This window comes from Sebastes umbrosus, chromosome 13 (genome assembly GCF_015220745.1).
Source record: "Sebastes umbrosus isolate fSebUmb1 chromosome 13, fSebUmb1.pri, whole genome shotgun sequence".
NCBI lineage: Eukaryota > Metazoa > Chordata > Actinopteri > Perciformes > Sebastidae > Sebastes > Sebastes umbrosus.
In genome coordinates, this window is record NC_051281.1 from 8132029 (window position 1) to 8156375 (window position 24347).

Consider the following 24347-nt stretch of genomic DNA (forward strand, 5'->3'; position numbering starts at 1 on the left):
AAATTGTTTGTAAAACATTTAAAACATTAGATATTTGTAACACTTTGTTAATGGTAAATAAATGGTTTGTAAACCGTCTATAAAAAAAATGTTTGGATGGCGATTATAAAGTTACAACTGATGATTATAATAGCTTGTTGAATGGTTAATAAATACTTTGTAAAGCATTTATTAACATAATTTAGATAGACAATTAATTATTTTACAAATTATTTCTTAAAGGTTTACAAATCATTTGGTAATTGTAGCTAACAAATACTTAATATAGTATATTAAATATTGTAATAATAACAATAAAATGATAATTAATACTTTACTAATGTGTCATCTATGATACATTATAAGATATACACACATATCATATTACACAAACTAATGATAAAATTACATAAATTATACAAATAATTAGTAAACCTTATTTATTATAATTTTGTTGTTTTTTTAAAAGTAAAATAACTATTAACTGAATTTAATTAACTATCAATTTACCATTTATAAATGATGGTTATTATAAAGTGTTACAGAAACTTCTAATTTAAATAGTCCAGTCCGTCTTGGGACTCGTGTGAATGTATTTATTCAGGGGTGTCATCACTGTTACTGCAGGGTTACACATTATGCATACAACATTGACTGATACATCTACACAGTGTCAGTTAAACCAGACAATCCCCTGCTGTCTTTTTTAGGTGTGACATGATAGTTGCTATAAACACTGAACTGCCCTTGAACAAGGCACTAAATCCTTAAGTGCTCCAGGTGTGTTGTGCTGTGTCAAATCCTGTGCATTGTGAATCCTGATGTGTGAAAAAGGTTTATTTGTGTCTCAACCTTTCCACTTTATACACTGCTGGTGCTAGGAAGCAATATTATTTTCTTTCTGCATGCAATCTGCTTACTCTCAACTCCCTCTACGCTCACCTGAATATCATGCAGCTGTATGTCAGTCAACATGAAACAACAATAATGTTGTTGTTTTTTTGAGCCCAGATTTCATATTCAGAGCTTTCAGATATTTATCTGATATGTTCCTTTCTCTCAAGAGGAAGGCAGTAAACATCCAAGCTCTCTGAGTTGTGGCAGCTTTAGACATACCCCGCATGTGCACCCTCTTTACCAACATGCATATCTATCTTTCTGCTGGCTCAACTGCTACACACTCTGTCCTCGCTCTTCTGGAAAACAGCAGTCCACCGCAAAAAGGTATGGGGCACATATATTACAGTCATATTCCCCTTTCAAATGAATAGTCTTGATTTTTAAAAACGTCTCTTTTTCTTTGTTTTCTTTGTTGTGTACAGTCTTTTAGTGTGTGTTTCTTCATTTACAGACACTGACCCACTCTGTTATCCTGCATTCTTCGCACACCACGTAGCAGCACCAGTGAAACTTGCAGTTGCAGCGTTCGCTCCGCGTCTGCTGCAGGATGTTGTGGCCTCTCCCGCAGCACAGACTCTCACAGTTGTCCATGCCAGGGCTGGTCTTGTTGCAGATCCGGCCCTGTGTGCCCACCGAGTCCGACCCCAGGTCCCGCTCGCAGAAATCTGGCGACTTTTCAAAGTAGACCAGCTCGTTGACGCTCGGCCGCCGCCTGTGTGTATGGTGGTGGTGGTTGTGGCGGTTGCTCTGATGATGGTGATGGTGGTGGTGGTTGTGGTCGTTGTGATGGTTGTGGTGGCTGTGGTGGTTGTTGTTGTTGTGGTTGGAGTGGTCGAGCTGTCCGGTGTTTCGGTTGTGAGCCTTGATGAGCGTGGCGATGTGGAAGCGCTCTTTGAGGATGGAGCCCACCACCCGGAACTCCGGGGTGACCTGCCAGCAGGTCTTCAGCTGGCAGCTCCCCGACGTCCCGTGGCACTTGCATTTCCTTCTCATGTGGTCGAGCACCACCTGTGGAAAACACAGATGGAGACAGACAAAAAGAGAGAGTGGGATGGAGAGAGGAAGTGAGCGGGGGGGAGAGAAAAAAAATGAGAAGGATTAATGACTTTCTTGATTACTGGCTGCATTTGAAGTTTAACATATACAGGTCCAGGCTGTTGCAGACTGCATGTCATATTTCAAACTGTTTTTTAAAAAATGTGTTTGTTCTTCTAAGCATAGTGAATGACACCTAATGCCCTGAAGGAATATTGGTCCCGCATTTAACAAGCCAGGTGGTCCGTCTCTGAGCCTGTTGTCAAACATACTGATATCAGATATCACAGATGGATGCAGGCATCACCCAAACAGACAGTAGTGTCATTACTCATCTTTTGGCTTCAGGTAACGTCTCCATGCATGACAGACGTGTAGCTGCACACTGGAGCATTTATATCACAGTCTAATATTTTCACTTTAATGGTTTAAGGCTGACCAATGGAACTACATACTACTACTTATATAAACCAGCCCAGTCGTGAAATAGTCACAAAATTTAAGGTATTGATTCGTGTACATAGACACGAATTTCAATTTTTTTTCGTGATGGTGGGTCAAAAAGCACACTTTTGCCCAGGAGACCGGTGTTTGTGTCCCGTGTGAAACCAGAAGTCAAAGTTGATTTATTTGCCACGTAACTTCCGTACTTAAGTTACAGCACTTCCAGAGCTATGTCAACCCAAACCATGGTCTTTTACTAGACTAGTCTATTCCTAAACCTAACTAAATAGTTTATTTTGAATAGACTGGAGTGGAAAGTGACTTGTGCGTCACGCGTCACGAAAAAAAGGGAAATTTGTGTCTATGTACATAAATAAAATAGATTCAATTTCGTGACTATTTCACAAACTGCCGTGGGGCTGTGGCGTATCAACAGCCAGCGTGTATTGTTTTTATTTATTACATTACAGGAAAAAGCATGACTGAGTGAAAGCCATTTTTACTCACATAATGGATTTGTTCATCTAAATGTACTTGCTTTGGGCCCTGCAAAGTAATTTAAATATCCTTTAGGGCCTTTAAGGTCCAAAACAGGGATCAGCAACATTCACTTACAAAAGAGCTGTTTTAGTCTAATGTAGTGAGGACCCGCACGTGCAAATGAGAGGCTGAAGAAACGTCTCAGGAGTTTTGGCTGGAAGCTCCTGCTGGCTTTTCAGCAAATGCAGCGGGCTTGTTCTGGAAATGACTTTCAATTACTTTTTTGGTTGTTTGCTAATTTGTCGCTGCAGATCAAGCATGCCGGTAAGCCCGCAAGTTATGCCAGAAACCAATGACTAACCACCGCTATTGAGGTTCAGCAAAATTAGAGGATAATAGAGGATAAGGCTATGACGCACATTTTAGTTGACTAAAATGTGTTTAACTTGTTGTATAGGCTACAATTTTTTGTAATTTTTTGTCAAAGCCACAGGGAGCCACTGGAGAAGAGCTGAAGAGCTGCATGAGGATCTGGAGCCACAGGTCTAAAAGAACATTGCTGATGTCTGTAGTATATCTACAAGCATAAACACAAAACGGCCCACTAGAGCATGACCAACACTGCAACATACCCACCGCTTCAGCCCACACACACACGTACATCCCACATGGCATAAATCCTGTCCATCTCAATAATATTTCCTCCAGGCTATATGTATTTATTTATGTATGTGTGTGCTTATCAGTCATCACCTGCTCTAAACTTTAAGATCCAATTACCAACAGGAACAGCAGGCCACCCAGTGTACTGACAGATGCTGCTGCTGTTGCCGCCCCTATCAACACACGCACACAAACACATACACACACACATGCTGGACACTTCCACACATGTGCTAGCAATAATGCTAATCTCCGCACACACACACACAAAACATGACTGTCACCCACATGCTCTGTGTCACCCACGCAGAACGAGACAGATATGGCCAACCACAGAAATGACCAATATAAAGAGATGAGTTCAGGTGTTTATAGTTTGTGCGTATGTGTGTATGTATGTGTAAGCATGTCCACTATACCGTATATTCATGCTTTTATGATATATATGTATGATATCTTACGAAAAGTTATTCCTTATTTGTTTTGTGTTTTCCTACCAATGTCTGGCGTCAATTTCCGCTCCAGTATTTTCAAAATAAACCCCCGTTTTCAGAGGAAACAACTTGGTTAAAATTAGTTAACATAACCACTTAGTTAGGATTAGGAAAATATCGACTTGGTTAAATTCAGGCAACAAAACTTAGTTAGTTAAGATAAGATAAGATATTCCTTTATTAGGTTTAGGAAAAGATCGTGGTTAAGTTATGCCAAAAAGGAAGTGGTGTAACTTAAGTACGGAAGTTCCGTGACAAAAACTACATGGTTAGGTTTAGGAAAAGGATAACATACAAATACATACAAATTGATTTTGTGGGATGTATACGAATTACAATGCATTTACTTTTTGTAGGTATTATTAGAGTTTATTACTTTATTTGATAGGGACAGTGCATATTGATAAGATGTTTCTGCTTATAGTTGGACGTCTGTTTGTGTGTGCAGGAATGATCCTGTAGACTCAGCTTGTTTTGCTTTCAGAACATGAAACTCTCTCGATAAGAGCATCACACGGATTACTTTCCTTGTAAGAAGTTACATAGTCGCACCCCCTCCATTATTTAACCAGGATCTCATCTATTAAAGAGGCGGCAGAAGGAACCAAAGCCTAGAGGGAAAAAATAGAGATGGGAGAGATCTATCATGTATCTATTGAGCGTGACAATCCAGTTACACAATTCCACAAAGTCAAGGTTAATTCGGGCCGATGCTGAAAAATCGGATACTGCACTTGTCCTATATCCTTTTTTATCCTTCCACCTCTTCTCAGAGGGAGCTAGAACAAGATGTTGAGGACACAGTTTGCGTGCTGTAAGGCTCCTCTGCGTGCTGGAAGCTGGGTTCCCAATTGAGGAAAGCGTGCAGAGTAAAAAAAGGAGTATAATGCATCTTTCCTTGTTCTGGAGCGTGAACGAGTGCAGAGGTGGATGAGAGAAAAATGATAAATTGAGCTACTTGACTCATCTGCTTGGCATGAACAAAGAGTGAAAAAAAGAGCAGCAAAAGAAAACACTCTTTTGCCACTCAGCCAAAGTTAATAATAATCAGTAAATGTGACAACCCCCTCCTCTGCCCTGTCTTGAGTGACTGCAGGTCTCGGAGACGGGCGTGGCAGAGCATCATCAGTGAATTGGCATCACCTGAGCTCATCAGAAACACTGGCACCACCTGGGACCTGTGTGCCAGAGCTCCTTTAAAAACCCTGTTGGAGCTCAGTTGCTGTTTCCCTCTCCTTCCTGAGACACCCATTTGGCTTTGCATTATGTTTATGTTGCTGCACTATACAAAAATTTAAAAAAAGTAATGACATAGAATAAAAAAAATGCAAAAACATGTGAAGCAGTGAAGGTTATGAGACATCCATCTGTAAATATATCCTTACATTAAGATATGTTTATGTGTCACTCATCAAATCCACCAGTAAGCAGTAGAGAATTTAAGAAATTGTAATGTTAGGAACATTGATGCTGCAGCTTTAAATCATTTTAATGGCGTATTATAACAATTACGCAAAATAATATCTTTTCAGTCTTTGCATCATTGCATGTTTTGCTCTTAACGTTACAGAAAGTGACTAAAATGCATTTTGGATAAACATGGTTCCACTGTTATTGAGAGTGTTGAAAACAACGTTTAAAGAAGCTGTGATCCGCGGTGAGGAGAGGCCTGTAAGGTTTCATAGTAAACAACATTATAATAGCTCAAACAGCACTTGCACTGAGTTCAGATTGCAGCGTTTGGTTCAGTTTTTAGGGCAGAGGCAACCCCAGAATCACAAACGTGCTGGCCTTAAACACACAGCAAAGTCTGTAATCATAAAACTCTCCAACCCACTTAAACCTTAAAGGGACAAACTGACCCAGGAGTCATAATTGCATCCACATTGCTTCTGTTTGAAGGTACATTCACAGCAGGATAGAGGTTTCAAAGGACAGTAAAACAACAAAAACAGTGGAAAAGTGTTATTTCTAATGACAGTTTGTCATTTTTGGCAAGGAAAAATAAAAAAAAAAAGCTTCAGTGTTCAGGGAGATTATGAACCACAGCAGCGTGACTCAAACTTTTTTTTATGTGTTTCAGAGTAAAGTAAATAGTTTCAGCAGCATATGGAAATGTTCTCACTAAAACTGTGATGCCTCCAGTGGTGCAGCATGTCTGGCTTCCATAATGTTTAGAATGCAGAAAAATGCAATTTACTGTTCCCGAAACTCGTCCCCCGAACACTGATTGTCCAATCATAGCTTAGCAACCGTAACTATGGCAGGCCTGTGGATTTCCCCACATAGGGGCTGTAGTGAGGATGGTGTCTTTGTTTTAGCCTCTCCAAAACACAAGAGCATAAGTGCAAGGAATGGATTCAACAGCTTACTCCTCTACCAGAAAATTAAATTATTAGTATGTCCGGTTAACTAGCCTACCTACTTATACAGTAGCAACAGAGCGTTACTTCCAAGGCCAAGCAGCACATCATTCACCAACTACAATGTGTTCGGCTACAGGTAGCATAATGTAAAAAAAAAGAGCATCATTCACAACTAACTCATCTACTGTATAATGTATAATCTAATATTTCCCCACTGCATGGACCCTGGTTCTGCATGAAAGACAGCGTGTAGAGCCGGCACATTTTCACATCTAATTCGATGAATTACAGGTTTATTATGACCAAATTGTTGGAACAGTGGAAAGACTAACCAAGACTGTTTTGGTGAGTTTTATCTTTTATCTTTTATCTTTATCTTCTGTCAAGTTTGATTGAAGTGTTTGTTGCATTGCACCGCCGCTCTAACACAACCCTTAGCTGAAACTACGGGGTGTGCCGCACCGCACGCACACACACACACACACACCTGCGCGAATATAAATCAAAATATTTTTATGACAGGACGATAGTCTCATAAACTGTTTGATTTTTTATAATTTAACGACTATTTTAAAATTTTAAAATCATGAGCTATCCCTAGATGCTATTAGAGTTTAGCCAATCTTAGCAGCTCTATCCTGTTCTTTATTGGATTTGGGGAAGTTTACACTCCACAGCCAAAAAATCTGCCACTGTTATAATTGTAAAGTGTATATAGGTGCTGTGCGAGAACAGAAAGCTCGAGAGGTATAGCAACATAACTACAAAGGGGTGCAGGGCTTAGAAAAACATACATTTTGCCTCGGGTTTCTTAATTATAAATGCATAACGATGTATCCTATAGGTTTGATTTATTCTGTCAGACACAGCCAGTTAGGATTCACAACGTGTCGCTACTCAGTTAAAGTCCAACCTGGTACCAATGGCGAGGCCTGCGACATCTTTTTAGATTTAAAGAAGAATACCACACCATTTAAAAATAACAACATTCAGCATCAAAGAAGTAACATCAGTGAGTTCAGAGTGGATTCATCCGTTAATCACACGAGGCATGCTGCTCACCCTCTGACTGGGCAGAGCTTAATAAAAGATCGCAGGCTCCTAAAACCCTCAACAAAAGAACATAACTCTTGGTGACAGGTACGTTTGTGTGTGTTGGGAAACTGTCAAATATTCTTTTCACGCGTAGTTGAAAGGCAAACAGGTACAATCCAATCCCTTAAACAGGTTATAGGAAATAAGGAAGCTGTCTGCTCTTGCTATATTAAAAGTGGTCTGTCAGTATGACACGAGGAGCGTTGGTCCATCTGACAAAAGAGCTGCGAAAAGTGGAGTACATTTCGTACAAGAGGAGAAAAATAAAAACATTTACAAATGAGCACCTGATAATGTAAATGTCTGGCAAAATAAATGAAGCATGTAGTTCAAATGCATGAAATAGCTTTTAATCCAATAACTCGGAAACAGATTGGAACAGTGATCTCAGATTATTCACTTGTATTTTTCCAATGCTGTGTGGATTTAGGTTCAGAAGATGAGAGTCGGAAACGTTTTTAGTCTTTACTGATCTAATATATTGAACTTCCTATGACTCTCCAAATCATTTTGACTGTAGAAGATCCAGACTGGTTATTGATGATCAGATGAAAGGTTTCTGCTTTCTTCCTGTTGCTTATCATCTGTATACCCGGGGGCTACGACTGACAAAGAGAGAGTGAGACAACAACGAAAAATGTTGTGTCTGTGTTTACTAACTTGACTACGGTGGAAAAAGGGGAAGGATAGTGATGCGTTGATTTATTGTTGCCTTGTTAAGGATCTTGGGAATTAGCCCCGAGGACACTGGAGGAGGGGCTGGGTGTGAAGCTGAAGGATGGGGGTGTACAGAACATGTGGAGGAGGTGAAGGGAAGGGAAGGAAAGAGGAAAAGAAGATGACAGGTGGGGGAGATGATCTTTGGATTATCTCTTTGCGGTCCCAACACAAAGGCTGTTTATTTGTGTGTGTGTGTGTGTGTGAGGGCGTCACCTGTCCGTCTAGCTGACACTCCATCAAGGCTCAGTCATCATGTCCTGCTGCTATTAGCCATACAATTGACTTGCAGTGGTGGGAGAGGTACTCAGATCCTTTACTTAAGTAAAAGTAGAAATACCATAGTCTAAAAATACTCCATTACAAGTAAAAGTCCTGAATTTTAAATGTTATAATACACTTTTCTCTCTGAGATATAAGGAGTGGAAGTATAAAGTTGTATAAAATGGAAATACTCAAGTACAAGTCTGTCAAAATGGTACTTAAGTACAGTACTTATGTAAATGTACCTAGTTACATTCCACCACTGCTGTTGTCTTGGCAGTTTGAGCCGGGAAATATACAAATATTCTTCGTTTCAGACAACTTGAGTCACTTTGCACAAGCTATAAAAGACTTGCTTGAAACACACACTTACTGTCAGCTACGGTGGTGTATGTTAATGTGACCAGAGACTCAGCGGTGGCCTGACGTCTGGGTTTTGAGAAGAATAAAATAGGTTACTAAACGAGGAAAAGAGCTGATGTTTAATGGATGAAACAAGTGACAATGATGCAGTATATGTCCAGTCTTTTGGCTTACATCGCACGTACACTGAGAGATGTAATTGCTTCAAAGTCAATGGCGGTCGGACCACAGTTAGAAACAAACATCTGGCAAGTTTTAATTGGCTTAGAGAGTAAGACAGAGGCTTCTATAAAACAACCCCAGACAGAGATCAAACACAACATGTTGGTGGCAGATTAGGACTGCAGGCTACATAATACAGTAGACCGGGGGTAAAGTAGTAGAGCGCAGCAGACTACCGTGCAATGAAGAGGTGTGGACGAAGTAAACTGGAGCTATAGTGTCTGGCCTTCGTACCACAATCTGATGCTTTGGCTTTACTGGAGAGCAAACAGCAGAATCAGAAGCCACAAAACAAGAGCCGAGGATGAAAGGGTGACGACATGTGTCCCAGTTCGCCAGCCAGAAGTGAACCGCAAATGTTTCAGTTACGTGGAGTATTTGACAACGGCGACAACTACTTTCACACTTTGTCCTGTTCTTGTTTATTTGTTTTGATTTAGTACATTTGTCAGTTGTCAAGTTATTTGAGTCAATCAACAACTTTTTTTTGTTTCGTTTTTAAATGGATTAAAAATAGTACAGTATGTGTCAGTCAACTTTTTTGTTCAACACCTTCCTTGTAGCAACAGTCAATAATTATAGCGCTAATTCTCTAGAACATACTAATGACGCTGTGTTTCATTCAAGCATGCAAGTGCCTGTGGCAGCCGTGTCATACTGACAACTATGATCGACTCATGCTAAAGGTTAGGTGTTACCACGCTCCTTTTAGCCTGGTGTTACACCTGATTTTGTCATCCTGACCAAATACCAGATTTGGTTGAGTCAATACTGACTCAGTGGTAATGAAGGAGTGGGTGATGACTTACTGCATTGCTTTTTTATTTTGGTTGTTGTGGAGGGAAAGTCCTGTGGCATGACACACATACAGTAACACCACCAATCTCTGATGGAGGGAAGCAACAGCCAATGAGGAGTTGAGCAATTTTCTGTCTGTCTGTGCTTGTAACAGCATTACTGAGGAATCCCACACCCAAAATAGTCCTTGTTGTCAAATATGTGATCCATCCCTGTAATCTGTCAAACTGTGCAGGTTGGTCTCATACACTGTTTCGTAGCTACACCTACAAATAGTAATACAATGTAATTCCCACGAAAACAATTTTGTTTGTAATCATGAACCAGGAAATAAAAATATCGGCGGATGGCGTGTAGGGAGGACGCTGGGATGGGCAGGTCATAAAACACCAGACTGTCACCCAGGAAAGAGCCGTTTGTGTCCCTTGTGAAACCAGAAGTCAGCGTTGATGTATTTGTCACGTAACTGACGTGCTTAACGCCACTTCTGGAGGTATTTTAAGCCAAACCACCACCAAATCTTTTCCTAAATCTAGTTTTATTGCCTAAACCTACCAAAGGTCGATTTAACCTAAGGTCGTGTCCGCAATTCCATACTAACATGCTATAAAGCAGTATGTGAGATATTTTAGAATGTCCGATATCTTAGTATGAAACCAATAGTGTGCAAATTGCATACTCTTAAGTATAAGATTTCACTTTGCTTGACATAGTATATATTTTAAATTAATTCCAACTTTGATTCTCACAAACCATCGTTTTGGTTACATGAGGTTGGCACGGGTTACCATGGTTACACGTCTCCAACCGGCAAAGAGACTCTCAGGAAGTGGTGACGTAAATTACTGCTCAGTGCTTCCGAAAAGACACATACTACTGTTAATTCACACAAAAGTATGTTGAAAGATAGTACATATATTGAGTACGTAGTGCATAGTGTGTGATTTCTGATGAAGCCTAAGTAGCTTTCTTGCCTAAACCTAAGGAAGTTGTTTCCTGTGAAGACGGAAGTTTGCTGGACATTTGAAAACGATCAAAAAGATGGAATAACTTTATCAATTAGTTGAGTTATTTAGTGCTTTAATTTTGGTCTCAATGTTAATCCACATTAATAATCACCACTTTTTTAAATATGAGACTTCTATGTTAATGTTCACCATGTGGTAACCAACTTCATTGCCAGTCATAACCAGCTACACTGTACCACTATAATTTACGCCTTATTCCCTGTTTTGTTGGGCGCATTGGATTTAATCGTGGGCCAATCCCTGTGTCATCACCACTAACCGCTTTTTGGGAAAATCCTAATCTGATGTCTATGTGTCCCGCAAACGACCCTTCCTGCCGATAAACGGCAAACTAGTCTGCATGCTGCCTTGTGTTCGTCAGTTCAAAGACAATCTACTGAAGGACCTTTAAAGCCGAGCAGAAAGCCAAGGCGATATCAAAGCACACAAACAAATCCCACAGCAGCACATTAAGCCCAGACATCACTTTAAACAAATCAAACGCCTCGCTTCAAAAGAACAGTTAAGCATATACGCAGACAAATACACAAGCACACATGCAAACACAATGACATGCAATTACTGAGCAAAAGCTACAGTGAGAACTACATTACAACGAGTCTGTTCGCGTGTGTGCGTGTAGTATTTACTCACTGTTAATTGCACACAATGTCCACAGCTCTTATTTAGAGACTCTAATAAAATGTTATTACCAGCATAAGCACTTCCACCTGCTGCGCTTTTACTATGAAGCATTTGGCTCTATGTATATTTACGTGTATGTGTGAGTAAAGGAGAGGCGTGTGCATATGCACATGCATGTATGTGTGTGTGTGCATGTGTTACAGTATGTGGTGGGTCAGATCAAATGCTGTGCCGCAGCACTGTCAGGACTCAGGAATGCTCTGCACACCACTGATGATATGAAATGGCCTCTGAGGAGCGCAGGACCAACCCCGCACTAATGTGGCTATTTTTGTTCAAACACACTTTGCTTTTCGTGTGGGTTCTGAGTCAATGAATTAGCGTGAATGGGCTCTCCAGAGCCGTTTATCATCCCTCAAGGGTTAAATTAGGCATAAAAGGATCCTAGGAGTCCCACTGTTACTGGTTTGGATCAAGCTAGAGGGGGTGCTGCTCCAGACTCATTATGGTTTAAACACTTTTACATCATGTTCAGTGCTCTGGTGAAGCAATGTGCCTTGACTCATACAAAACATCAGCTTTCAAACATTTACAGTTGGCGGCATCTAAGTTCTCAACATATTTCTCTCAGGTGTGGATGGCAGGTGGCTGAGGTTATTTCTTTTTTTAATCACTCAAACCACAAGTCCTTCCCATTTCCACTGAGCAATACACACAGCACACGACGATAGCTGGTGCAGTAGGGTGAGTGAATTCACTCTTTGCCAAGAGGAAGCTGATGTTCTTGTACAACTGGTACAATATGAATATATCAATTAAATTAGATGGGTTAACATATTCAGTTGCTGTGTGTTTTTGGTCCTATCCAGTGGTACTCAACCTGGGGGTCGAGACCCTGGCCCACTGGGGAAGGGTTTTTACATTCCATCACCTGTACCAATGATATAATTTGCCTCAGAATAGATTTGATTGAGTCTGTTTGTGAGAGTCAAAGTGCACGTGCACATGAGTTTCTGCAGGGAGCACATTGGACAATGCCTAGGACGGTGCTAACTGTTAAAACTAAACAAAACTAATTTACTAAGAGATGTGATAGTGACAAGACTGTTTAATGGCGATCAATGTGTTTGCATCGGGATGTTGTGAGTTAAATGTCCCAGTGCTATTTGGGGAAGGGGGGTCGCAAACACCGACCTGATTATTCTGGGGGGTCACCACTTGAAAAGGTTGAGAACCACTGCTATACGGGAACCATTGCTCCACAAAGCTTGCAGTTACCCCCGGCGTTTGCATATGGCAATTGGGCATTCACAAACCAGTCCATCATACGATAGAGGGCCTGGCTATAAAGGGTTCAGCCACCTCCAGAATTTGGACTTTGTGTCACATCATATACTTACATTTCTATCGTTGCTCATCTAAATGAGCCTTTGAATCACTTCCTGAAGCTGCAAAGACAGCTTAAAAAATACAACAGCGCTGAATGAGAAAACACAAATCCCAGCAATTCTTAAAGAAAAAATGAAATAAAAATACATTTTCCAAATCCTAGGCCTGTATCCCTACTGGCAAATATACCACTTATATCAAAATCCCTCCCTTTCCTCTTCCCGTAATATTTTGATGACTCATCTTAATCCAATCAAATCCAATTTGCGGCTAGCTAACCCCTCCCATCATGTAGAACCATTTGACCGCCGTAGTAGAGCAACGTCATAGTAGATGATGGAGGTGTATGAGAGCATGGTTGTTCTGTAATGTAGTAATCTCCCTGTGCTGCTGATCTAACAACACAGGTGAGAGAGGTGTGGGTAGAGGCCCGTCACTTCTGAGTGATCCAATCAGATCTGAAGGATTTGATTTAAATCCCTCTGTCCACATGCACCTCCACCCACACTTACTGGTACTGTGAAGATCAACAAAATGCCAAAGACACAAGTGCCGTCATGAACATAACCTTTGAAAATGATTTGGAGGGAGTGCAAATGTCTCAAATGTTCAAAATAAGTAAAAACAAGTATTGAACAGCAGATTGGCTTCATTACAAATTTGGAAAGGGGGTGAGAAGAAGTTGAAATGTATAGCTTGTTTCCTGAAAAAGGGGGATACCATCTCTCCTTACTCCCCTGAAGTCAGGCCCTGATGGTAAATTGTAATTACCAGACACCCCTTGCCAGTAACATGACAGACTGTTGCAGAGTCGGCACTGTCACCACCTGCCTAATGAACAGACAGGATTGAACAGAACCTCTGCGTGGCTCTAAGCTGTGCAACATGAACACAGCGAAGCGTGCCAAGCATTTTGTTTTGAGGTGTGCTCTCTAAACGATTGAGGACAACGCTCAAGGGAAAAAAAGAAACTTGGCCGAGAATTTTACTGCCCCGGTGAAGTGTTTCCATGTCACAAGCAGCCACTTTACACATGAAGTCAGGCGTGTTAAAACCACTCTTATTAACTACTGAACAGTAGTGCGTTCTGGTTCACTGCAACGAGGGCTCAACGGTCCATCTTCACAGCATAAACAGACATATAAATCAGTTGAATAAAACGGCTTTCATCACCTTAAGTAGAGCCGTGAATGTTAGATTAGCAAAAACTTTAATTTTCATGTTTTAAAAATTGTTGGGAGGGGATTTATCTAACGATGTAGACGCATGAAATGTTTTTATTTATATTTCTACTTATGGTGCCTTCAAATGAAACTCGTGAACTCGTGTTTACAACATGGGAAGTTGTGTACACGATATGCTTGGCGTTCAAGTGGTTAAGTCGTGAGAACACCGCTGCTAAGCAACCGCAATATTAACGCTACTGTCGGCGTCTAGAAGCCACAGAGGCTGACGATTTAGCAAGCTAGCAAGTGGGTAACATAATGCAGAGGAAAAAGATGAGGCCGTTGGGAATATCAACTTTTTCCTCACATATAAAATTACGAAGAAAAACAATATACAACTAAAATTACAATATATTAACTTATTATGCACCGAAAAATGAACTTCCAAGGCCTCCGCCATTTCTGACAACGTCAAGAAACACGTCACAACTCGTGAACTCGGAGCCTTCAGAAACTTTCTACTTGTGAATACGGACTCATATGGACTCTTCTCGTGAACACGGTAAACACGACACCATCTGAAGGCACAATTACTCTAATTATATTATTATATTATTATATTATTTATTGAACTTTACATATGTATGACGTTAGTGATAGGCTGACATCACATGTAAATAAACCTCCCCTCCGCATTAATTTCTCGTGCCTCCTCAGTGTACAGTATTATTTGTGTAATCAGCCCTGCTGGAGAGACGCTGGAGGGGGCAGCGCAGGAGAGGGGGAAGAGGGGAGGGAAGGAAGGGCGAATCTCTTTCTACTTTCCGCCCCGGTGTTTGAAGTCTAAAATCTTTTGCAGGGTTTTAAACATCTGTTTCCAAACTGCCAGCAGCCACTAATTAGGGCTAAAAACAAGACGGAACGTCGTGAGAACCCTGGGGTGGGCATGAGGCGACATGCACACCCCGCTAAAAAACCACCGCATTCCTCTGCCTAAAGACTACTTCTCTGAAAAGGGGGGAGTGGGGCAGGGGACAGAGGGGGAGGAGCAGGGCGGAGGGAGGTGAGGCGGTGGTAGCGGCGGGTCGGTGGGATACGGGAAGGGTAGGCATTATTATGAGGCCCCACCTGTCAGTGTTTTCTGTTTGATTGTAGGGGCCGTGTGTGTGTGTGTTTCAAGGTCTTAGAGGGGTTTTGTTGCGGCTTTCTATACCTATTGAAGTCATCAAGGTGCATGATATTTTAGAGTTTAACAGCTCTGCAATGACTCATGCTGAGTTTGTTCTCTGTCTCTCTTCTTCTTTTCTCTGTCCTTCAGTGCCCTCTCTCTTTCTCATCCCTCTTTCTCCACAGGCTCTGCACACTCATTCAAGCACTGATCTCCAGCCTGTGGTGAGCCGTAACAAGTCAGCACTCCGAGCATCTCCATGTAAACAGTGGTTTGATATTGTGCTGAAAGCTCACATCATCCCCTAATTTTAAAAGTAATTTTGCATGAAAGACATCCATTAAGCTCATTTTGTAATTTTAACAGCATAGCAGGGGAATTCTCCTCTATCTTATCTCCTTTTTCACAGTTTGGAGATGCTTTTTTTTTCTGTGCAACACTGATGTATAACCAGATTTATCAGAGAAGTGTGCAGGCGAAAGACTTCTGGCTTTGAACCCTACCAAGGTCATCAGGGGTCGTCGAGCTTGTGTCAAAATACAAAAAGTAAAGGTCAGGAGCAGTGGGTGTCCTTTAGCGTTAGTCGTTGATCGTAACCAGAAGCTTTTCCAAAAAAAATGTACAATCTCTTTGATGTTGAGGACTTTGAGTCTCTCTTGTTTGATTGATGCTTCAGCTCGCTTAGCTGGAAATTTTGCAGCCTGGCATACAGAAAGATAAATTTATGGTGAAGAATCTGTGAGCCAATATTTAGTCTTTCTCAATAACCTTCTGGAAAGGTGAAACTGTCTATAAGGCGGAGTAGTGCCAGTCGTAGATTGTTTTCTTTGAGCTACTGTTGGTCTTTTCATAGTTTAAAGGGTGTGATTAATTATATATTCCGATTTTGAAAGATTTACCTCGGGGCACTACACCTGCTAAACGGTGGAACTGAATTGCTTTGATAAACTTGTTTGGGAAATTTCATAATTTACTACTTTAATTGATATTGTGCCTTTGAAAATTACTCTCCCACATTGCAAAGTTGCCCCCAAATGAACTTCTTCTGTCAGTTTTTGCTTTCGGTCACATCTACAGGTAAGTTTTCTTGCCCATCAAATTCATAACACATCAGACTGGCTATTGTATTTTTTTTTTTACCACAGACATCAAGTCATCATACTGCCAGACAGTCTAAGCCAAAAACAGAAAACGGCTTGATTTTGACTCCCTGCAACTTCATAATGATTCTGTCAATATGCCCTTTTCACAGCATCTTGACATGTCATTGCAGGGTAAACAATGGCAATTAATACCATTGATTATGGCTCTGTTCCATTTAGGTGGGCCAAGGCCCTGGCATTGTGCATGCTGGCTCAGTAGAATGGCCGTGACACTAAATAGAAAAGTTCGTCACGGAATTTAATGAATTGTTTTTTTCCTTTTTTTTTGTGATGGTAAGCATGAGATCAATTCTTATGTAATTCACGTAATTGTAAACCGTGAAGTACAGAGCGGCAAACGCCGCGAAGGGAGGAGGTCGGGGTGGATGAGAGGGTCAAAAAACACTGGACTTTCGCCCAGGAGACTGGTGTTTGTACCCCGCGTGAAAAACCAGAAGTCAAGGTTGATTTATTTGTCATGTAACTTCTATACTTAAGTTATGCCACTTCCGGTGTCATCTTAAGCCAAACCGCGATCTTTTCCTAAAGCTAAGTAGTTTTTGTCACCTAACTTCCGTACTTAAGTTACTTATTTTAACCCAAACTGCGATCTTTTCCTGAACATAAGTAGTTTTGTTGCCTAAGCCTAACCAAGTCCATCTTTTCCTAAAGCTAACTAAGTAGTTTTATTTTTGAAAAGAGTGGAGCGGAAATTGACACGTGCGATACGTGTTACTGGACATTCGTAGGAAAACGCACAAAAATACGTTGTTGAAAGTCGTGCACAAGAAAAAGGGAAATTTGTTTCTATGTACACGAATCAAATAGATTAAATCCCGTGACTATTTCACCAACTGCCGTGAGACTGTGTTGTTCTTTGACAGCGGTTTGCCAAACAGTGACTGTTATAGTCATGTATCATGTGTCATATTCCGGTTATGCCTATTGTATAATAAAAGTGACATTCAAATGTGACACTAATTGATGTCTGTGTCATCATGCCTCAGTAAACAGGATTTATGTAAAGTCAGCATTCAGTGACAATGATATATGACCATCTCCGCATGCCATTGTGAAATGAAGGTCTCATGTTTCAACAGCAGAATTAGCAGCGGCGTGAAGCTCATGTTTAACTTATTATTTTGCATTTTTACATATTAGTGACTCAATTCCACATTCCTACGCGCAAGAAGAGATGTCTCAGTGTCTTGCTCAAGGGCATTTTTGACATGATACACTGCTGCAAAATAACTAACAAGGAAAGACAAAGCAGGATCGAACGTGTTTTGGATGTAGGGCAGTGTATAAGTCTGCCATCATCCATCACTTATTGGGAAACGTCGCCTCAAGAGGTAGAGCAGACAGAGTAAAGACAACATACATGAGGCCACACTGTGACCCTGCCTGTTAGTTTCACAACCATATGTTCACATAAAACGAGAAAGACCCAAAAGACAAATTACTCTCTTTCCTTGGCTCGTGAACTCATTACTACTCATGTCATATCAGCCCCCACCCAAAGTTTATACTCCCATAAGTCCACAGCACTGACTGGAATCGAAGTCACCAGTTCTACAACCGTGACTCTTTCTACCATTACAGCTACTGCAGGGAGGCCAGCTGTTGTTGAGTTCAGGCTGACGCGCTCCACATTTGTGTTTTGTCTGCATAATCAAGGAAACCAGAAGTAAACTGATGGAGAGATACAGGCCCAAATTACTCAGGAGGAAACGGGGAACAATGAGCAATTTACGGTCGCTTCTTGTCTCTGTTCCATCACAGTGCTGGGAATCGTCAAGGCCTTATCACTGTCATTTACATCTCTTTTCTCCCATTGCCAGAGGCAGAAACCTCAATAGGAGTGTGCTATTATATGGACATTTCAACCGTTAAGTGTTTAAATGGTTAATTACTACAGTAGCAATTTAGATTCCAATCAATAGTTGACCCTGAAATACTTTATTTGACCCTTTTACCGAGTCAAAAGTACCCCACAATATAACTACAACAACAATGATGCTGATGATGATTATTGATTACGTCATAGGGTGTTTTGATGTCAGTGTACCTACATGAGAAACAAGACAAGTCTGCTTCTCAGCTGGAAAGATACATAAGAATCTTCCTGCGGTATTGAGCACTGTCACTCTACTTGAACATCATGACTGATCTGACACTACAATAACTGACAGAACACGACGAGCACACGGCCGCCATGATAACAGAACAATGTTAGTCCAAACAGGCAACTTCCAGTTGTCAAACAGAGACTGACTGATCCATAAATGTCCTGCGAGTTGGAGTAATTACTAGAGTTTTGCCCAAAGACAACAAAACGGGGGAACAACACAGCTAATTATAAAAGTGGTCTAATCTTACAATAACAAAGAATAACAAAGTAAAGCCATCAAAATAACCATTTGCACGAAGGCTTCTTTCAACTTTAACATCATCATCATCAAGAAGTGTTTGAATTAATATTTCCAAAATATCACTCAATCATTATGATCATTATTATATTATACTGTAAGTCAGAGTTTGAATAAAGTGAAAAGTTACTCCCCAAGTATGTAATCCCCAAGGCTGTGTAGGCTTTTAAGGCAACCCTAAAGAAGAGTCATATTGGGACTGCAATATGGTGCAATATGTAAGATCTGGTCACACGTTCCAAACACATAGGGGGCAGCATTTTACCTCTACTACCGGGTCCCAACAATCCAGTATTTACAGTCATCATCACTACTACGCTGGCTGAATGCTACAGCAAAGCGCTAACCACCAACTGAAGGTCATTCTCCCGGAGCCGTCGCCCACCCTCCACCCGGCGAAGTAATCTCCCAGTGGCAGGGAGGACGAAACGAAAACATGAGTCGTTTTCCCCTTTCTGCCACTTTGGATTTAATCCAATAAACAAACTATCAAAACGTACACAGACCCTGTACCTTCAACATGATTGACAAGCCCTCGGGGCGGCTCTATTCATTCGTCCTCTCATGTTGGACTAACGACAGACTGGACGCTACAGTGACTCATCATCGTCTCTCGAGATACAAGTGGTATTAAGACAGGACGTGCCGGGGCTAGCTGCTCATTTCAGTCTCATCTCTGCAACTCAATAGATGTCTTTGACATATAACGTCAACCTCTTCACATTCTGTTGATAAAGTTAATTCATTATCTGACTGTTTTAAACTAAAATCTGGCCAGATCATTGCACCTTTAACAACTACACATACCTCTCTTTGGATTGCACCGAGAGAGCATAAAAGGGCAAAGGCTCTGAGCTGTTAAGAACAGATAAAGTTGAGCGTACAAGAGAGTTGATTGGACACCAAGCTCTTAATGATATGAAACAATGGTTTGTCACTTCCTGCAGCCATATCATTCTTCTTCTTTTGCATATTAAAACTAAAAGAAAATACACAACCAGGGTAGCAGCCTCACACTCTGCATCTATGCCATTGTTTTCAAATAATTCTTCTCTCGTAAAAACAACTTCTGCTGCCCTGCGGTGCCACAAAAAGTGTTTGAAATGGACCCTGTAGTAGTAGTTAGGCCTACTGTGTGTTGGGACAGAATACAACCGTAGTGGTGATTAGATATTATCACAATTTGAAACACATTTTATCTGAATTGTTGCAATAAATATACAGTGTTATAATAAAAGTCCCGTTGTGATTCAAGTTACTTTCAAAGAACAGATTCACTGTTATACTTTGCAAGACTTGAACTGTAGAGTAACCATCAGCTTAGGCTATAAACACACACACACACACACAGAGTCTCCGCCAGCAGAAATAAACAGCAGTGTAATAATGGCAGGTTCAACGCTGACCTAGCCAATAAAATCAGATAGTGTTTTGCTCTTTAGAGTTATTGTTGGCCCAGTAGCACTCTACCCACCCATTCTCCACCTGTTTTATGTTTTCTTATATAAATCATATTAAAGATTGTGTAATATTGCCATTGATAGCCGAGGAAGGCTAACTGTGTTTTGCTTCCTTCACACGTCTGTAGATAAATAGAGCACAGCAGGTTCACAGCAGAGTCAACTTAATTTAACCCCGGTTGCTTTATAAGCAACGCCTACTAAATTGATAGTGGTAGTATAATGGTAATAACAGAGTATTGTTTTTGCACAAACTACCTTCTCACACTGAATTATTTTCAATTTAAAGAAGCACGTCAATGATTTAGTTTCATAAAGTTGTGAGAGACAGATTTATTTTTAAATGGTCACAATTGAAGCAACAAAAGCCTGACCTTTAGCCCCAGGTATGGGTCAAGCTCCAAAAACTCTTGATCCTACAATTCCCATAATGCAGCTGGATATCATCTTTCATTAGATCGTCCCTGCCTGGTAAATGCACACGTCTTTCAAACTCCATAAAACTTGGAGAAACACTCAAACACCCACATCCCCTCCCCACTCACCTGTCTCCCAACTCTGTTATTATGCAGCCTCATGCGGGCGTGGATGTCCTTGTAGGTTTCGCGGGCATCCAAGAAGTCCCTGGAGAACTTCTCGCCGAATTCCACGTCGGGGCTGCAGCCGCCCCACTCCCAGGAGTCCTGGGGTCCCGGCAGGTCGGCGGGGAAGTGCTCCATGACGCCGTGTACCATGCCCTTCCCTCGGTGGATGGCCTCCAGTTGCAAACGGTGCAGTTTGATGCGAAAGGCCTCCTCGTCCCCGCGCCGCTTCTCGTCACAGCTGCACGCCTTCAGTTTGCCCATGGAGCAAGCGTTGGCCACTGCGTGCACCACGCCTGCTGCTGCGATGGCATACGCAAAGGCGCTCTCTCTGAAACCTGTGGGGTGAAAGGACAGGATAGTGGTGTTGTTATATAATGTGGAAGTAGAAGGTTATAAGAACTGTCACAATCAGGAAAGAGAGTTTGGGAAAAGAAAGACTGGATATTTTGTCTAAAAAAACATGTTCACAGCTTAGTTCAAGACAAGTTTTCAGTTGAAACAGCAGTTACCGAGAGGAAGATGGACATTAAACTCTCTAAACTGACACTGTGCTTCACTGCGATGTCCAAAATGACACAGGCATCACACAAAAAGCTGACATGAGGACTGTGTCAATATTTAGCGATGTGACATGTGTCTTTTAAGAAGCCGCCGTAGAGGCGTTTACGAGCGTTTTAAAATGGAGTTTGTAAAATGTCAACAAAATTTCCATAACCCGCAGGCAGAACATACCTGTGCGTCATGAACCTGACAGGTGAAATGAGAGGATTATCAAGTCGATGGAGGGTGACATTTGATAACCATCCAAATTCACATTACTCTGCTGTTTACAAGTGTTTTTTTACATTTTCAATTTTAACAGAAAAAGCATCGGGTTTAGCAACGAAACTATTTAAATCCCCTCATTAAAGTTCTGTTGTAAAACTGCTGCATACAACTTTAAGATGTCAAGTGATTTTCCTAACCCTAAAACTCAGTTTAACAACAGCTAATTGAGCAAGACAAAGACATCTTTTTACTCCTCTGTTAGCGTCAAATTTGCGAGTCCACACGCTTTGTTTCATGTACGATCAGTAACGCTGCAGCAAAGGAGCTTCCTCTATTTTGACAAAGACACACATACAAGTTTATTCACACATTTATACTGTATACACACATGCCAAAGAGTCATAAAACCTGGGGAAACATCTGGGACAAAAGCAATTAAGTGTTCCAAACACTTGCGTACTTCGTCTCGGTGGACCATGTGAACATGAACAGACCCCCACCACTCCCATCAGAGGACTCACAGAGGACTCACACACTAAACAGGGCTGTGTCTCCTTATGTGGCTGTGCAACTCACTACTGTCTACTTACACGTACTATCTGTGTAAGTGAGTAGAATGGTGCGATATCCAGCTTTCTCCACGCTTTCCTCCACAAGTGTCCCTGATGCACTTTCAAGAGATCTTCCATCCAGTCGGCACCCATTACCTTTGCTATTCTGGGGTCACTGACCTACTTCTCCGGCTGTGTGGCATCAGATTGCTGATCCTTTTATCTTTTTTGTCATTTCATATCTTGCAATGAAAGTTCAGAACCAAACTGTGTTACTGTACGTGCATGTGTTTAGGTTAGAGAGGCCGATCATGCCACACCGCGACTTTTGCCTTGTAATCACTTCCAATTGCCTCAGACGGACGACTGCAAGCAGAGGAGGCGGTTAAATGGCCGTGTGCATGTAACCTCTCTATACGACGTGCGACTGCTTTAGTCTTTACAGCTAAACACATCCCTTTCTCCTCGACAGCAAGTCTAACTTGCACGCGGCACATGTAATGAGTTCAACTCATACCACAACTGATCTGTAATTCAGCAGACTAATGTTACAGTGCTCTTCTCCTTACACTCACGCACTGGCAATATAAACACACATACAGTACACATTCACTCTGTCCGTGGTGATATATTTCTGTGACCAAAAAAAAACCCCATGTCCAATTGTGGAATCCGTGAATATTGAAGGATGAAGTGCGACAACAGCGCTTGCACTCGTAGCCTCTACACGTGTTTGTTGTTGGATCTCAGCTTACTGCCTGTGAGCAGGTTCTATAAAAGCAGCCCCACTGGCAGTCACTTACTGGTGTAGAAAACACTGAAGATTATAATGGAAACTTGTAAAGAAAACATGAAAAGAAGCCACTCAGGAGTTTATAGCGCTCTGCTTGAAGGGGAAATGATTCCGGCTGCTTGTTGGAGTCAAATAAAAGGCTATTAACTGGAACAGCCCCTTTTAGCACTGTTTGATGTTACGTTCTTATTTGTGTATTTAAGTAAACTTCATATTATTTTGTTTTTGTGAGGTATGATGTAAAGTTTGACACGTTTGTTGTCATGCTGGACTTTTGTAGCCTGTACTCGACACTGGCCACATAAAGAGTCGGAGGCAGCGCAATTACGAGAAAACGAGAAATTCAGCATAAACCAAGTGACACTATTGTCACAGTGTGAAACAAACACAGTGAAAACCACCGCCCTCATTAGAATGGAGCCAGTCGGTCACCACAGGGGGCTCTGGCAAAACAACGCAGCGTCGTCCATGAAATAGCTGGAAAGGCTCAACTTTTGCTGCAAAACAATGTAATCCAGCAAGGCGCCGTATTAACCCTAAACAGGTCTTAAACAAGCCCCCCGCCAAGGCAGCCCCATGCGCGGTTTTAACACAGGACTGTTTTAACGCAGGACTGTTTTAGTTTGAAGCCCTGCTTAACAACTTGGACTTTGAAAAAAGCAGTGAGCCGACCAGATGCAGGTTGATTTTCAGTTTGCAAGGAAGTTGATAGTCCTCATTTCAACAAGCTGGCGACATTACCCAAAGTGTTTCTCTCTGCACGCAACCTGCCCTTAAACCTGCATCACTTTTTTGGGCCACAATTGGAAACAGGCTGTAAATACAACATGGGCATATTATCACTTTTCGACCGTGTTAGCAAAAAGTTGCTTGTTAACACATCTAGCAGAAATGGAGCAACATTAGCATTCACATGGAGTCATATTAGATTAATGAAAGTCCGATATTCCAACACAGTCTCAAAGCAGTTTATGAAATAGTCACGAAATTGAATCTATTTGATTCGTTTGCATAGACTCGATTTTCCCTTTTTTTTCGTGACACTCAGCACGACTTTCAACAACACGTGATGCACGTGTCAATTTCCGCTCCAGTCTTTTCAAAATAAAACTATTTAGTTAAGCGTAGGAAAAGATCGATTTGGTTAGGCTTAGGCAACAAAACTACTTAAGTAGGTTTAGGAAAAGATCTTGGTTTGGGTTAAAACAACACTGGAAGTGCCGTAACTTAAGTACGGAAGTTACAGGACAAAACCTACTTGGTTACCGTTACAAAAAGATTGTGCTTTGGGTTAAAATAACATTGAGTACGGAAGTTACGTGGCAAATAAATCAACTTTTGCTTGTGGTTTCACATGGTACACCGGTCTCTTTGGTGAAAGTCCTATGTATCTTGACCCACCAATCCACCCCGACCTCCTCCCTA

At 41.3% G+C, this 24347-nt stretch overlaps 1 protein-coding gene across 1 annotated transcript in view; it reads right to left on the reverse strand.

Moving 5' to 3' along the window:
- Nucleotides 1–442: 442 nt before the first annotated feature.
- Nucleotides 443–24347, reverse strand: part of wnt10a (wingless-type MMTV integration site family, member 10a) — a 29540-nt gene continuing 5635 nt past the window's right edge. Inside the window, exons 3-4 of the mRNA XM_037788879.1 lie at nucleotides 20772–21145; nucleotides 443–1887 (exon numbers count right to left, since the gene is read on the reverse strand). Coding sequence (XP_037644807.1) covers nucleotides 1321–1887; nucleotides 20772–21145 — 941 coding nt within the window. The 3' untranslated portion in view covers nucleotides 443–1320. The remainder of the gene's footprint in view (nucleotides 1888–20771; nucleotides 21146–24347) is intronic.